This window comes from Cynocephalus volans, chromosome 12 (genome assembly GCF_027409185.1).
Source record: "Cynocephalus volans isolate mCynVol1 chromosome 12, mCynVol1.pri, whole genome shotgun sequence".
Classification (NCBI taxonomy): Eukaryota; Metazoa; Chordata; class Mammalia; order Dermoptera; family Cynocephalidae; genus Cynocephalus; species Cynocephalus volans.
The window spans coordinates 22,251,269-22,266,897 of record NC_084471.1 but is presented as its reverse complement, the minus strand read 5'-3'; the positions used below and the strand labels follow the sequence as shown (position 1 = coordinate 22,266,897).

Genomic DNA, 15,629 nt, shown 5'->3' with positions numbered 1-15,629 from the left:
AGAAATACATAGGTATAAATCTAACAAAATATGTACAAAATGTATTTGAGGAAAACTACAAAACACTGATGAAAGAAATCAAAGATCTAAATAAAACTCATGTTCATGAATAGAAAGATTCAATATTATTAAGATGTCAGTTCTACCCAACTTGATCTGTAGATTCAATGCAACCCCAATTAAAATTCCTTCCAGCAAGTTATTTTGTGGATATGGACAAAGTGACTCTAAAGTTATATGGAAAGGCTAAAGATCCAGAATAGCTAACAAAAGACTGAAGAAGAACGAAGTCAGAAGACTGACACTACCCATCTTCAAGACTTACTATAAAGCTACAGCGACCAAGACAGTATAGAATTAGTGAAAAACAGACAAAAAGATCAATGGAACAGAATAGAGCGCCCAGAAATAGACCCACAGGATTACAGTCTTATCTCTTATGAAGTCAGTGGAGGCAATCATCTTTTCAATAAATTCTGGTGGAACAACTGGACATCCACATTTATAATAAATAAATAAATAAATCTAGACATAGACTTTATATCTTTCACAAAAAGTCACTCGAAATGGGTCAAAGACCTAAGTGTCAAATGCAAAATCATAAAACTTCTAGAACGCTGGAGAAAATCTAGGTGACCCTGGATTTGGTGATGACTTTTTATTTTATCTTATTTTGTTTGTTTTTCTTTGGCAGCGGGCAGGTATGGGGATCCCAACCCTTGACCTTGGTGTTGTAACACCATGCTGTAACCAACTGAGCTAACTGGCCAGCCCCTGCTGGTGACTTTTAGCTATAACACCAAAAGCATCCTCCACGAAAGAAAAATTAATCAATTGGGCTTTATTAAAATTAAAAACTTTTGCTGTGGGAGACACTGTTAAAAGAATGAAAAGATAAGCTATAGACTAGGAGAAAATATTTGCAAAACATATATCTGATAAGGGACTGGTGTCCAAATATACAAAGAACTTAAAATTCAACAATAAGAAAACAACCCAATTAAAGAATGGGCAAAAGATCCAAAGTCACCTCACCAAAGACAACAAACAGAAGGCAAAGCAGCACATGAAATAATGCTCAACATCATGTGTCATTAGGGGATCACAAATTAAAACAACAATGAGATACCACTACACACCAAATGGAATGGCTAAAATCCAAAACACTGACAACACCAAGCTGGTTAAAATGTGGAACAATGGAACTCTCCTTCGTTTTTGGTATGAATTCAAATGGTACAGCCACTTTAGAAAAAAGTGTGTCAGTGACTTGCAAAGCTAAACAGAGGCTTACCACACAATCCAGCAATCATGCTCCTAGGTATTTACCTAATTTAGCTGAAAACTCAAATGTATACATAAAAATCTGCACACAAATGTTTATAACAGCTTTGTCTAAGTCCATTTTGTGCTGCTAAAACAGAATATCTGAGACTGGCTAATTTATGAGGATCAGAAATGTATTTCCTCACAGATCTGGAGGCTGGGAAGTACCAGATCAAGGCAATGACAGGTTAGGGCCCAGATTCTCTGCTTCCAAGATGGCACCTTTAACGCTACGACCTCCAGAAAGGAGGAATACCACATCCTCACATGGCGGAAGAGCAGGAGAAAGAGACCCCACTCCCACAAGCCCTTTTTATGGTGGCATTAATCCATTCATCATAAGGATGGAGCCTTCATGACCTAAACATCTCTCATTAGGCCCCACCTCCCAATACTGTTGCATTAGGAATTAGGTTTCCAACATATGAATTTTGGGGGACACATTCAAACCACAGCAAACTTTATTCATAGTTGCCAAAAACGAGAAGCAACCAAGATGTCCTCAAATAGGTCAGTGGATAAACAAACTGTGGAACATTCACATAATGGGTTATTACTCAACAATAAAAGGAAATGAGCTATCAAGCCACAAAAAGACATGGAGAAAACTTAAATGAATATTGCTAACTGAAAGAGGCCAATCTGAAAAGACTACAGACTGTATGTTTCCAACTCTATGACATTCTGGAAAAGGCACAACTAGAGGCATACTAAAAAGATCAGTGGTTGGGCCGGCCCGTGGCTCACTCGGGAGAGTGCGGTGCTGATAACACCAAGGCCACGGGTTCGGATCCCATATAGGGATGGCCGGTTTGCTCAGTGGGTGAGCGTGGTGCTGACAACACCAAGTCAAGGGTTAAGACCCCTTACTGGTCATCTTTTGGAAAAAAAAAAAAAAAAAAACAGTGGTTGCCAGTGGGGAGGAGGGAAGTGGGAGAGAGGAATAGGTGCAGCACAGGGCAAGGGCATTTTTAGGGCAATAAAACTATTCTGTACAATACTGCTATGGTACATACATGGCATTATGTTTTTGTCAAAACCCATAGAACAGTACAACACAAAGAATGAACCCTAATGTGATCTATGTATATTAATTAATAAAAATGTATCAATATTGGTTCATCAATTGTAACAAATGCACCACAATGATGCAAGATGTTAAAAATGGGAGAAATTCTACTGGGGTAAGGGGGTTTACAGGAATACTCTGTACTTTCCAAATAATGTTGTGTAAACCTAAAACTGCTCTAAAATATAAAGTCTATTAAAATATATATATCAACTAAACCCACATACTTTCTTTTAGGGTCAGATTTAGAAACTGTTCACCACAGGTGACCTTTCCATATTTAGACAGCAGGAAAAAATATTTCTGCACTCAGCTTACTTCTAGGTGCCAGGCTTCTAGGGGCTGAAGATACAGTGGTGTATAAATAAGATAGAAAGGCCTCTGCTCCCACAGAGCTTACATTTTAGTGGAGAGAGACAAGACATTACATAAGAAAACAAATTAGAGTACTTCAAAAAGTTAGCGGAGGGCCGGCCCGTGGCTCACTCGGTAGAGTGCGGTGCTGATAACACCAAGGCCACGGGTTCGGATCCTATATAGCGATGGCCGGTTGGCTCACTGGCTGAGCGTGGTGCTGACAACACCAAGTCAAGGGTTAAGATCCCCTTACCGGTCATCTTTTAAAAAAAAAAAAAAAGAAAAAAGAAAAAAAAAAAGTTAGCGGAAAAAATAGAATTATAAGATAATACGTACTTACCCACATACAATTTCAAACTGATACTAAAAGTACTGTTTTGAAAAGAAAAACAAAAAACAAAACAGGAATGCATTACAGAATGAGCTGAGGAAAGAGGCTGTTCTTTCCTCAGGTCAGGTACAGTGAAAGGCCCAAGCCAGAAGGTGTTACTGATCTGAGTATGTCAAGAAAGAGCATGTCAGAGGACGACCTAGTGGCAGTGCTCCCTAGGCTGATGCAAATCTCCTAAGGCAGGAACAAGCTTAACATGTTCAAGGAACAAGAAGGTGACTACACCAGTTCTGGGCCTAAACCTCGGAAGGGTTTTCGAGTATCTGCCCAATCTTTGTGTCCCTACCATTGCCTTGAGAAGAACTGGTCCCAGGAAGACGAGAGACACATGCAGCAGAGCCAACCAAGGCCAATCCCCGATCAATCAACTTCTACCTGACCTGACCTGCACATCCCAGAGAAGAAATAATTGCCATTTTAAGTCAGCAGATGGCAACCTTTTTCTGTAAAGGGCCAAACAGTAAACTTGACTTTGCTAGCCATACGGATTCTGTCCCAACTATTCAATTCAGCCACCATAATGTGAAAGCAGCTTATGAATAACATGTAAACGAATGGACATGGCTAGGTTTCAATAAAACTTACGGATACTGGTATATGAATTTCATATAATTTTCATGTTGTTATGACATATTATTCTTTAAAAAAAAATTTAAAACCATTTAAAAATGTAAAAACCATTCTCAGATTGCAAGCCATACAAAAACAGGCATAGTTTGCTGTTCCTGTTTGAAGTCAGCAAATTTTGGGATAGTTTGTTACAGAACATTTTTGTAGAAAGTTAACATGATACACAAGGTTACATGATATACGCTGCTCAGAGAAGTGGGAAGGGCCAACATACTTAGGGCCTTATATACAGGAGTCTGGATTTTATACTGTGTGCAACGGGCACAACGCAATCTGATTCACATTTTTAAAAATGTACTTTGATCGCAATGTGGAGAATGGATTATAATGGAGCAACAGTGGTAAGTGATGACAGTGGTTTATATTTGTATCAGCATGATAGAGATACCATGTATTTCTTGTTAAATGCTTGGAATAGCAGTTCTCAAACATTTTGGCCTCAAAATCCCTTTACACACTTAAAAATGATGGAAGACTCCAAAGAGCTCTTTTTTTAAATGTGTGTGGATTATATCTATCAATATTTACTGTATTAAAACTGAGGAAATTTTTAAATATTTAAAAATTTATAAACCCATTAAAAGTCAACATATTTCTCATTAAAAAAAAAACAAAACAAAACACTATTTTCTTTTTTTTTTTTTTTTTGTCTTTTTCGTGACCAGCACTCAGCCAGTGAGTGCACCCCCAGTGAGTGCACCGGCCATTCCTATATAGGATCCGAACCCGCGGCGGGAGCGTCGCAGCGCTCCCAGCGCCGCACTCTCCCGAGTGCGCCACGGGCTCGGCCCCAAAACACTATTTTCCAAAACAAAAGGAAATTAGTGACAAGAGTGGCATTATTTTTAACTTTTGCAAATCTCTTTAATGCCTGGCTTAATAGAAGACAACGCAGTATGCCTGTTCTGCAGTCAGTCTGTTGCAATGTCACATGTACTATAGGCCTCAGGAAAACTCTACTATATGATAGTCTCATGAAGGAATGAGTAAAAAGGCAAAGAATGTCTTATTATTCTGAAAATAGTTTTGGAGAGTGTGGTGCTGATAACACCAAGGCCAAGGGTTCGGATCCCTATATAGGGATGGACGGTTCGCTCACTTGGGAGAGCGTGGTGCTGAGAACACCAAGTCAAGGGTTAAGATCCCCTTACCGGTCATCTTTTAAAAATAAATAAATAAACAAATAAAAATAGTTTTGACCCTGAGGACCGCTGAAAAGGGTCTTGGGGACCCAGGAGTCCCCTGACTACACTTTGAGAACTGTTGGCTTAGGATAATAGCTTCCTTTTAAATGCTAGACTCTCTGATTCTGAAGTACTTTGATGTAAGTTATTCTATTTTATATACTATGAAGGACAATTTTAAAATTAAGAGACTTGCCCTAAGTCAAACAATAAAGCAGCAACAGATAAAGCCAGATTCCAAAAACAAAGAACTCTACCTGCAGGCCTTTGTACAGTTATAAAAATCAACATTCAAAGCTTGCTGATTCTGAAGCACTGCATTCAATGTGGTATTTTCACCTGGATTCCTACTACAACCTACAGGCTCCTGTTGCCAGTTTTCTTCCACCAGCAACTCCTTGCCCACATAGCCTCTAGAGCAACGGTCTGTGCACAAATTTGACCTCATCACTCCCTTTGCTTAAAATCCTTTGATGATCTCCATTTTCTTCAGGATGAATCCAAATTCCTCAGCACCACCCAACAGGCAAACCCTAACTTTGCCCCTGCCTGCCTCGCCAGCTTCAATTCCCTATCACCCCCAAAACGCTTCAGTCCTTCAAAACTACTTTTGTTCCTAGAAGGTGATAATGTCTCACACATCCATACCTTCACACCTATGACATTCTTCCCTTTAAAAGGAGAAAAAAAAAAGGCCTCCCCTTTCTTCTCTCAGCCATTTCCTTCAAGACTCAGATGGCACCCCATCTGAGAAAGCTTGCGTGGCATCCACGCTTCTCTCTTCAATTCATTTATCACAATGTATTTTAAGTTTGTCTGTTTGCTTGCCAATTTCCTTGTGTGGACTATGAGTGACTCTAGAGCAGAAAGAAACTTAACCATTTTTGAGTGATAGCAAGCAATAGAGAACCCAGCCCAGAGTAAACACCTCCATAAGAACTGTCGCATGAACAGCTTCTGAAAATTTGGTAAAGAAGATTTATCCAATTTAGAATTAATGAGAAATAGAAATGAATTTAAGGGAATGAGGTAATCAAGAAAAAAAAAAGGTATATAAAGGGGAAAGGATAAAGTGGAACCTTAAAAGAAAAAGCAATTTTAGGAAATAATTTTAAAGAGGGCAATATGGTTTTTAGTCTGATTGTAGGATGCATTTCACACTCTGCATGAGTGTGACTTAGTCAATAACATTTTGAAAGATCATTTTTTCCTGCTTAATTTAGTGCACATATGAATCACACAGAGGCTGACTAATCACCTGCTAAAGATGCTGTATATGGATCACAAGATGGAAACAATCAATCTAAAGAACAGTAGAAATTTTAAAAGACAGGTCATGAATATATATAACCTATTATAGTTACACTTGTCTGTTACATTTTAAAAGAAAGTAGAGAGGAAGCCTACATACATTATTATACAGTGCAAGCTATATTAAATTAATAAAGTGCTTGCTCCCTCTGCTTTCATATCAACCATAATAAAGCACACTGAAGTAAATCATTGAGATTTTCTGTTCTGTCTCTAAGGAAGGATTAAGAGGCATCAGCCTAGAGGGTGTGTCTCCTGTTCCTGCCTTCATGAGTATCGTGGCCAGGCAGAGAACAGTCCTGGGACAGGACATTTGGCACTTAAACAGCATTTACTGAACACCTTGCACAAGGAACCATGCAAGGTGCCTTATATGCATTAGGCATCTCATTTAAACTACCTTTTCTCGCTAGACCCAATCACGATTAGTGAACAAAAATAAACTTTAATGGTCATAAGTATTCATTCAACAAATATTCACTGAGAACCTACAGTTAGGGTCTGGGAGAGCAAATGAACTTGTCTATCTTGCTTACTTTTGTATCCCAAGATGTTAGTGGAGTGTCTGACACATAATGGAAAATAACACCAGATGATTCTGCCTCTTAAACCACTTGATCTATCCACTTCTCTTTCTATGCCCTTCCCTCAGCCTAGTCCAAGGCTCCTGCAGAGCAATCGCAGCATTTCAGACTGAGAAGAAACAGTGAGTGGGGAAGGAGAATAGAGAGGGTGGTCTTCCTGAAGAAAGTGAGAATTTCCAAACGCATGGAGCGCCAGATGCTGCAAAAAGATCACATTAAGTTTTTCTCTCACAACATGCTAAAATTCATTAACAAAATGAACACTATTTAGACCTTAAGAGTAAGCCAGACCAAACACAACTATCAAATCACCATATTAAATTAAAGATATAACTGAATCATTACTGAAAGATTTATGAGGGCACACTTGAGCTGTGTTTAACAAAGGTCCATATTAATATACCCACCCAAGAACACAAGTTTCACAGACAGATTAACAAGATATTAAAAATAGAAACAACCCACTGTTACACCTTCTGGAACAAGGTAAAGGGCTAACAGCTATCACAGACATTATGTCAACGTTAAGGCCAAGGAAAGGAAATAGAATTCGACTTAAGCCAGTGACATCTGTTGCGCTGGCCCTTCTTTTGATAACAACCTCGTGATTGTCCTCTGGGGAACCCCCTTTCAGTTCATGTGGCCCAGTGGAGACTGACAGCCCCACCCACTCCCCTAGCTCTGGAGATGGTCCAGGTGGTTGACAAGGGTATAACAAGGGCACTCATTCCCCTGGCTATGCAGGCAGCCCTGAATCTAGCTGACAGTAAGGAGAAACAGAAGCTATCTTTTTGCTGCTGTTACTAAACTGATAGAATAGAAGCTGGAGTTCCCTGCAACAATCTTTGCTCCCACATGGGGAGAGCTGGCCTCAGAAGAAAACCAAAAGAAGGGAAAGCAGAGCTGAAGAACTGGGACAAAAAAAGATTCCTTACAACATTATTTCCTCACCTCAAGCCAACCCTGTCAGAAGTTTCACCCTATATTTTTCAATTATATCAGTTAATAAAAAACTACCATTTTTCTTAAGCCAGATCTGAGTTGGGATTCTGACATTTGCGACCTAGTGCTGTTAACTAATATCAGCACTATTTTATTTTATTGGCAACTGGCTGGTACAGAGACTGAACTTGGGACCTTGGTGTTATCTCAGCACCATGTTCTAACCAACAGAGCTAACCTGCCAGCCAGAGCACCGATATGTGCAAGTCATAATCAGAGCAATTATGTTTGAGAAATAAAAGAAAACTATAGACACTGTGCACCAGACTAGAAAACTTACCTTTACTAAAAATGAGTTTGAAAGGATATTGGTTAAGATCACCCCCAATTCATTTTTTCATTCATTCACCCACCAAGTAATTATTTCGCACTTATTGGATACCAAACACTTTCTAGATCTAAAAATACAGCACAGAATAAGAAGTCCCTGTTTTGATAGTTAGCTAGGCTATGCATCCCTCCCAAACACCCCCACAAAAAAGAGACTCTAAAAAAGGCTCTATGTCACCATTGGCATTTTCCCTGCAGCACAAACTCCATTCTATTGTAGTTCACGCTTCTCATGTATAGCCAGAGAACACTAAAGCTAACATGAGGGTCTTAGAGACCTAGTCTAGACGTTTTAAAACTTTTTTTTTAACCAATGAAACCCTTTCCCCCAAAAAGAAACCTACACAAAACAGGTAAGAGAAGCAGCTCCCAACCCATAAGACAGCTGGGAGGAACTCAGTTTGGGAGCCACTGAGGATCACAGTTTGTGCTGGAGCTAAGATTAGGCCAGATACTGTCCCCTGACTCTAGACCAGGTCTCTTTCTACTTCAACTTTGTTGCCTTTGGCCAAGAACACACTCTAAATAGATCTGTTTGATGAGTGAACTAATCAAATACAAACATGATAACTAATTTCTTTCTTGAAATTGGGCCAATATGAGAAAGTGGTCACTGAAGCTGAACATAACTTGAGCTTGACCCAGTTTTCAATCCTCTTTTTCAATGAACAGTAATATCTCACTAATCCAAAATGTCAGTAGAAAGCAGGCAAGCAAAAGGGAGCAGAGAGGCCAGGGGAAAATTAGTATCCAGTATGAGTAGATTCTATCTGAACCTATCTGATTTCCCTATGTTAGTTAATTTGGGGATATTTATTGGTTTCCATACTTAGTGCAATAAGGAAATGACAGATGTTACACAGATACACCATACCCACCCGCCCACCCCCACACAGAGATACCCATGTACACACACACCAGTGATCTACAATTCTGTATTAGCCATCCTGAAATCCAAAAAGCTCTGAACACTGCAGATCTTTCTGTTCACTTGGCGGCAAAACTTTACCTGACCTGAACTTATTTGGTGGCAAAACTTGACCTAAACTGACTTGAGGCTATTTATAGTCTGTATTTTCCTCACTAAGTGTGAATATTCATACATTTCACTGTAAAAAAAAAAAAAAAAAAATACTGATGTTTAATTATAAGGTAATGCAGTAGTTCCAGAAGTTTCAGAATAGTGAACTTGTACATAAATGGTTCAACTAAATAATGATGGCCCTGAAATAATAAATTTTTGCCTCGAAAGCAAATGTTTTAAAATCTATACAACAGCAATTAACAGAGAACAAATATTTAAAATCAGAAGTTTCTCAGCTAAAAAGGATCTTAAGAGCACAATCTAGTGCCTTCATTTGTGGATAGGAAACTGAGGCTTCCAGAGGTCACATGACTTGCCAAAGTGAACTGTTCACAACAAACAGCTCAAACTGCTATCCTCACCTGAAGGCAATGCATTTATGTGACCATTAGTCCCCATTCTGAGGGCCCTCCCTGCGGCAGTATCACCTTTGGATCCAGCTCTGACTTTTTTTTGGCAGCTGGCCCATATGGGGCCAGTTCTGCTTTTGTCTGATCAGAGTTCCCAACGGTTCTCCCTTGGGAGAGCCAAGTATAAGAAAGAGCCATTTCTCTTGGCTCCACTCAAGAGAAAAACAAAAATAAAAAAAAATTTTTAATACTTCCTCTCTCAATTGCACTTTTCTCTCTCAAAATTTGGATGAGTGTAAAAATGGTTTATTCAAAAATAGCAGCCAATACCTCTAATATGAGAGGGAAGAAAAAGATACTGAAATCACAGTTAAAAATGATCTTCTTAGTCCTTTTATCTATTACAATTAGTGGTTATTTACATGTTAGTAATATTAACTGAATGATGAAAGTATTCTGTTTCAAAGATATATTTCAAAAAAAGGATTGACATAAAATAGATGATGATAAAATAATAGCAGTGGCCACTACCATTTAATAAGGGTCTGTTATGTGCCAGGAACTGTGCGAGGTGCTTTACACACAGGTCTTACCTAATCCTCACCATCAACCCTGCAAGGCAGGTATTCATGCCTCCATTTAAAAGATGGGGAAGCTCAGGGAGGTTAAGAATCCTTTCCAAGATGAGACAACGGACAGCCTGGACTGCTTAAGAAACCATAAAGAGGAGTGCTTAAGAGCTCAGCCTCAGAGCCAGGCTGCCTCAGAAGCCCAGCTCTGCCATGAGTTAGCTGGATTAATTTGTGCAAAATGCTTCAGTTTGATCACCTGTAAAATGGGTATAGTAACAGTATCCATCTCACAGGGGTGACGTTGTGAGGATTAAATTAGTTAACGTATTTCAAGCGATTAAGACGAAGCTGGCTGGTTACTCAGTTGCTTAGAGTGTGGGGCTGATAAAGCAGTTAAGAAAGTTCCTGGCACCTGCTAAGGCCTACGTAAGCATTAGCTATTATCATAATCATTTTTAACTGGAGCCAGCATCCAAACCTAGATATGCCTACTCCTGCAGCTCCATTTTTCCACAGAATTGTACGAGTTAACCACAGGCCAACTGCCTCCACCTCTCATGTCACCTGTTGATATTCCTTGGCTCTCATTTCTCTTGTCCTAAACTTTGTAGCCATTTCTTTCTTTTTTTATTTTATTTTTCTTCTTTGTTGTTTGTAGTCATTTCAAGACTGTGACAAATGTATTTCTTTTCGTAAATGAATAACCGGGTGTGGAATGAAAGGAAAAGGGATATAAAACTAAAAATTCTAACAACTGATACCTTTAGGTCACCTTCAAACTGTAAGGGAATTAATAAGCAGGTAACTTAAAATTAATCAAGGTCAAAAAAGTCATCCAAAACCAATAAGACACTTAACTATGCATAATTACATTAAGTTGCAATACATGAAACAAAGACAGAATAGCAGGCGGTATATTAAGTACATATTCCACACTTACAAGTCTGGGGCTTTTTCTCCCTTACCTCTAAAACATTTTTTTCTAGCCCCTAGAACCAAGAACTACTAAAAGTACACACTTGGAAATCATGCCATGCAATTCAGTCATTCATTAAAGAAATATTTAGACTGCATGCTCTGCAGTACCTGGCACTGTGCTTGGGCCAGGGTTATAGTATTTAAACAGTCAGCATCTTCTGCTATGGAGCTTACCATACAGCATGGGTACGGACTTCAAGTAAATGTATACTGTGGCATTTTTAAAAACCATTCTGTTAATTTTAATAACGTTTTGCAACCTCGTACCAAAAGAAGAAAGAAAAAAAAACAAACAAGCACACAGATGTCAAACCACTTGAAAATACAGCTTTTCTCCCAGTTGCTAACAGTGGTTTCCTTTAAGCCTACATGCATATGTACCGTTTGGGCCTGCTCATAGTCTCTGTACACTTGTTTATGATACAGAATACTGTGTTAAATTGTCAGTAATGAAACAGCCATCAAACCTAAACCAAAGGGTTATTTCATTCCAGAAAATGTTTAAGTGTATATCAGAGAAACACAAAATCCATTGAACCTGGGTGTTTCCACCTCCCAAACCTGTTGCCTGGACCTTCTGAAGAGTTTAGTCTGAGTACTTGATGCACATTAACTAAGAGCAGATCAAGAAAGATTGGGCTTGTGTGATCTCAAGTCTAAATTACTAGTATATCTCATCACCCAAGGGCTTGTGCTGGCTCCTCAGAGGTCAGGTGCTGGCGTCCAAGACAGTTACCCAGTCCTGGGTCACGTGAGGGGCCCTTATCTATGCTGATCTCGGGACAAGGAGAAGCATGTTTGGAGCTGCCGAGAGATCTTTCACATTACTGTGTACACTCCTACCAGTGGAGCCTCCACGAGCTAACTGATGCAGCTGCCCAAAATAACAGAGCAAAGGTGCAAGAAAAAAATTCCCCTTTCACACTTAAGTTCTTTCCATTTGGGGCCAGAACGTTCTCCCTACTGCAAATTCACACACAAAACACTCCTCTTGGACAAATGTTTGAAATCCAGGAAAAAACGGGGTTAAAAACATAAGGTGCCTTTGTCAAAGTTGACAAGATTAGAGGGTGCCACCAGAGAACAGAAACTGTGGGAGGGGCAGGGGAAGAGGATTTAGGAGTGCTATGCAAACATAGGAAAACGACAAAGTCTAGGTTCCGGGAGGGGACTTCGCTGGGGAGGACAAAGCCTGAGGGAGAAGGTCAACTGGCTCGGGGACCCAGAAGACCGCACCTGGAAGGAGGGGACTCGGCAGGTGCGCCTATGCCCCGAAACCGTCGGCAGGACGAGATCTGCACTCCAGATACTGAAACCCGAACCCGGAGGCGTGATGCGGGCTCTCGGCGCCTGGGGGGGTGGGGACAGCAGGCTCCGGGACCGGTCCCCGGAGCTGCAAAGAGGATGGGGAGGCAAAAGCGGAGCGCGCCGGGGCTCGGGACGCTGCAGGGCACGGCGAGGGCAGGGGCCGAGGGTGCCATGTGGGTCCTGCCGGTCCAGGCGGCCGGCCGGGGCTCTGGCGCCGCTACTCACCTCGCCGAACTGGAAGGCTGAGACGATGGTGACAACGACGCCCACGAAACAGACGTACAGCCCATACCTGTGGGACAGGCAGGTATAGGTCTGTCTCTGTAGGAGCTTGAGCAGCATCACCCCGGCCGCCGCCACGCCACGCCCGGAGGAGCCAGAGCCGCTGCCGCCGCTTCAGAGCGCCGCCATGCAGGGGCCCCGCCGGGCCGCCGCGCTCAGGTCACAGCCTCTGGCCGTCGCGCATTGCCGCTCCGGGGACGGACGCCAGCTCGGCTCCGCGCAGCGCCCGCCGCTTCCGGGAGCCGGGAGCCCACGCCCTCGCCGCGGCGGAGGCGGACCCGCGGCCCGCAAGGCGGCGGCGGCGCCGCCCGGCTCTGGCCCGGCTAGAGCGGGCAGCAGCGGCAGCGGCGGCGGCGGCGGCAGCGGCGGCGGGGTCGCCAGCGCCACCTAGAGGGCGGAGGGGCGGAGGGCAGGCGCGCAACCCCCCCATCTGCGCGTGCGCAGCGGGCTCTGCGGGCTGGGCTAAAATCCGTGTACCGGGTTGGGCAAGCGACCGACAGAGGACCGGATCGTGCATCTAGGCTGTGCCACAGATGGTACTGTAATGCCATGAATATTTTTGTGCATAATAAGAAAAAAAATTCTGTACATAAAACCTTCCGGCCCGTGGCTCACTCGGGAGAGTGTGGTGCTGATAACACCAAGGCCACGGGTTCGGATCCTATATAGGGATGGCCGGTTGCTCACTTGGGAGAGCGTGGTGCTGACAACACCAAGTCAAGGGTTAAGATCCCCTTACCGGTCATCTTAAAAAAAAAAAAAACAACGAAAAACAAAAACCTCTGCATTTACAGTGATTGGGAAGTCTTGGTTTTTCACAGCGATAAGAAGAGCTGCTGAATAGGGCTCCTTCTTCGCCCCACCCAACCACACTGTTATAAACAGGAGACCTTTGGGCTAAATGTACCAAAACCGAATTTCATTCATTCATTTTTCATTAAATATGTATTTACTGCCTGGTGCCTGGCATAGTGCTTGGTGCTGGGTATTTAAAAATGGGCTCTGATCTTTTATGCACATTTTGCAAAAAAAAAAAAAAAAAATCAGGAAAATGGACTAGACCCGGCCACTGTTCCCAGGGAGTGAGTTGCGGGACGGGGGGTGGAGATAAACATGTAAACCACTAAATACAAAGAAGTTGTTATGATAGAAACCGTGCGATGTACTGGAGGGGAACCGACGCAGAGGGGACAGTTAATCCTACTTTGGCACCAGGTTATTTCCGGGAGATCCTCTCCTTGGAGCTTCTGATTTAGTAAAGTTTTTTTTTTTTTTTTTTTTAATCCCAGTACACCCTAGTTAATGTTTTTTATCTTAAATCTAGTCACCCTGAGAAGCAATACACTTATCCAATGTTGACATCATTCAAAGCATTTTTAGAATTATTTTCAGGACCAGCTTCAGAAAATACTTAAAATGTATTTTAATCAACTTGATGGTCAGATAGAATAAACAGACTTGCAACAGAGGTAAGCTTCGCCCCAGTCCAAGCCAAGGTTTTTATACTTCTCAGTCAATTCTTTTAATCCTTTTAGGAGAAGCTGATACACATTCTATGTACATGACAAAGATTATAGCAGTTGTACCAGATATATACAGTTATGAGTTCGGGGTTTTTGTTGTTGTTGTTGTTTTCTAAATTAGCCTTTCTTTTATTAAAAACAAATAAAAGAGTAAATCATGAGTCACAGGCCTAGACTCCTTCTCTGAGATGCCAAAGGCCTAACAACCGGTGAGATAATTTTAGACAACTCTGAAAGCTATTAGAAGGGCATCAAGTCAGAATAACCAAACTGACTTGGGAAAGAAGGAACTGTGGCTGGGGAGCCAAGGCAGGCAAGAGGAAGGGCCCAGCAGGAATGGGCTGACCCCTATGCATGCAGAGCTCGGCTTTAAGGCCAGGGGTTGGGAAGCAGCTGTTGGGAAGCCACCTGTGTTCCTCCTGAGGGATTGGGGCAGCCCAGTCACTGCCCAGAGCCACACGGGGGAGAGTGCGCATAAGTGGGGCTCCTCTGGACACGAGCCTAGAGCATGGAAACACCTACCCTCTGCTCTAGCCTATTCCTAACCCACAACTGGAGTGGGTGCTGGAGAGGAAACAGGAGAAGGGGACACAGAGCCAAGAATCTGGAATCAGGGGCGCATTCAGGCTGGGCAGCCAGACTCCTCTGGAGAGGACCATACCAGCCTGTCCAATGGCCACAGACATCAGAAGAGTAGTCAGCAGGGCTGTCCATGTGGGCTGGAGGTGGCCCAGGTGCCAGCCACACCTGGTCACAGCAGATCCAGAGAGGTGATGTTCCTTGGACCTACAGGCTACTGGATCTACTCCTCGCCTTCAAGCCTGGACTCACACGTAGGACAAGTCCTCAAGGCTTCTGCCCAGGGCCTGCCCTGACACACAGCTCCTACCCAAGACACTGGAGCCGCTGGCTGCTGGGCACTGGGATGAGACCTCTAGTCCTCAGGCATCAAAGAGGGTTAGTTGTCCGAGGTCTTTTCAAGCATGGTAACACATTTAAAACTCTACCACTGAATGGGACACTCAGGATAATGGTGGCCAACATCAACTTAGTGTCTACCATGTGACTGCTCATCTAATCTTCACAACAACCTTATGAGGTAGATACAATTATTATCCCTATTGTACAGATCAAGGAACTAAGATACCATGAAGTTAAGTAGCTATCTAACATTACACAACTAGTAAAGGACAATTGAATTTTGAACCAGGTACTTCAGCTCGAGAACAGGGCCAAGATTAGGGGAGGTGTAATGAGGTGAGTCATGCAAGTGTGGTGTCAGATTCTGCTTTTATTTACATTATTGGTATTTTGTTCTTTGTGGATATTTTCCATTAATTTTGTTCTT

At 42.2% G+C, this 15,629-nt stretch overlaps 1 protein-coding gene across 1 annotated transcript in view; it reads right to left on the bottom strand.

The window, feature by feature from the left end:
- Nucleotides 1-12,995, bottom strand: part of GNPTAB (N-acetylglucosamine-1-phosphate transferase subunits alpha and beta) — a 95,453-nt gene extending 82,458 nt beyond the window's left edge. The window contains exon 1 of the mRNA XM_063075651.1: nt 12,702-12,995. Coding sequence (XP_062931721.1) covers nt 12,702-12,818 — 117 coding nt within the window. The 5' untranslated portion in view covers nt 12,819-12,995. The remainder of the gene's footprint in view (nt 1-12,701) is intronic.
- Between the last annotated feature and the right edge of the window lie 2,634 nt (nt 12,996-15,629).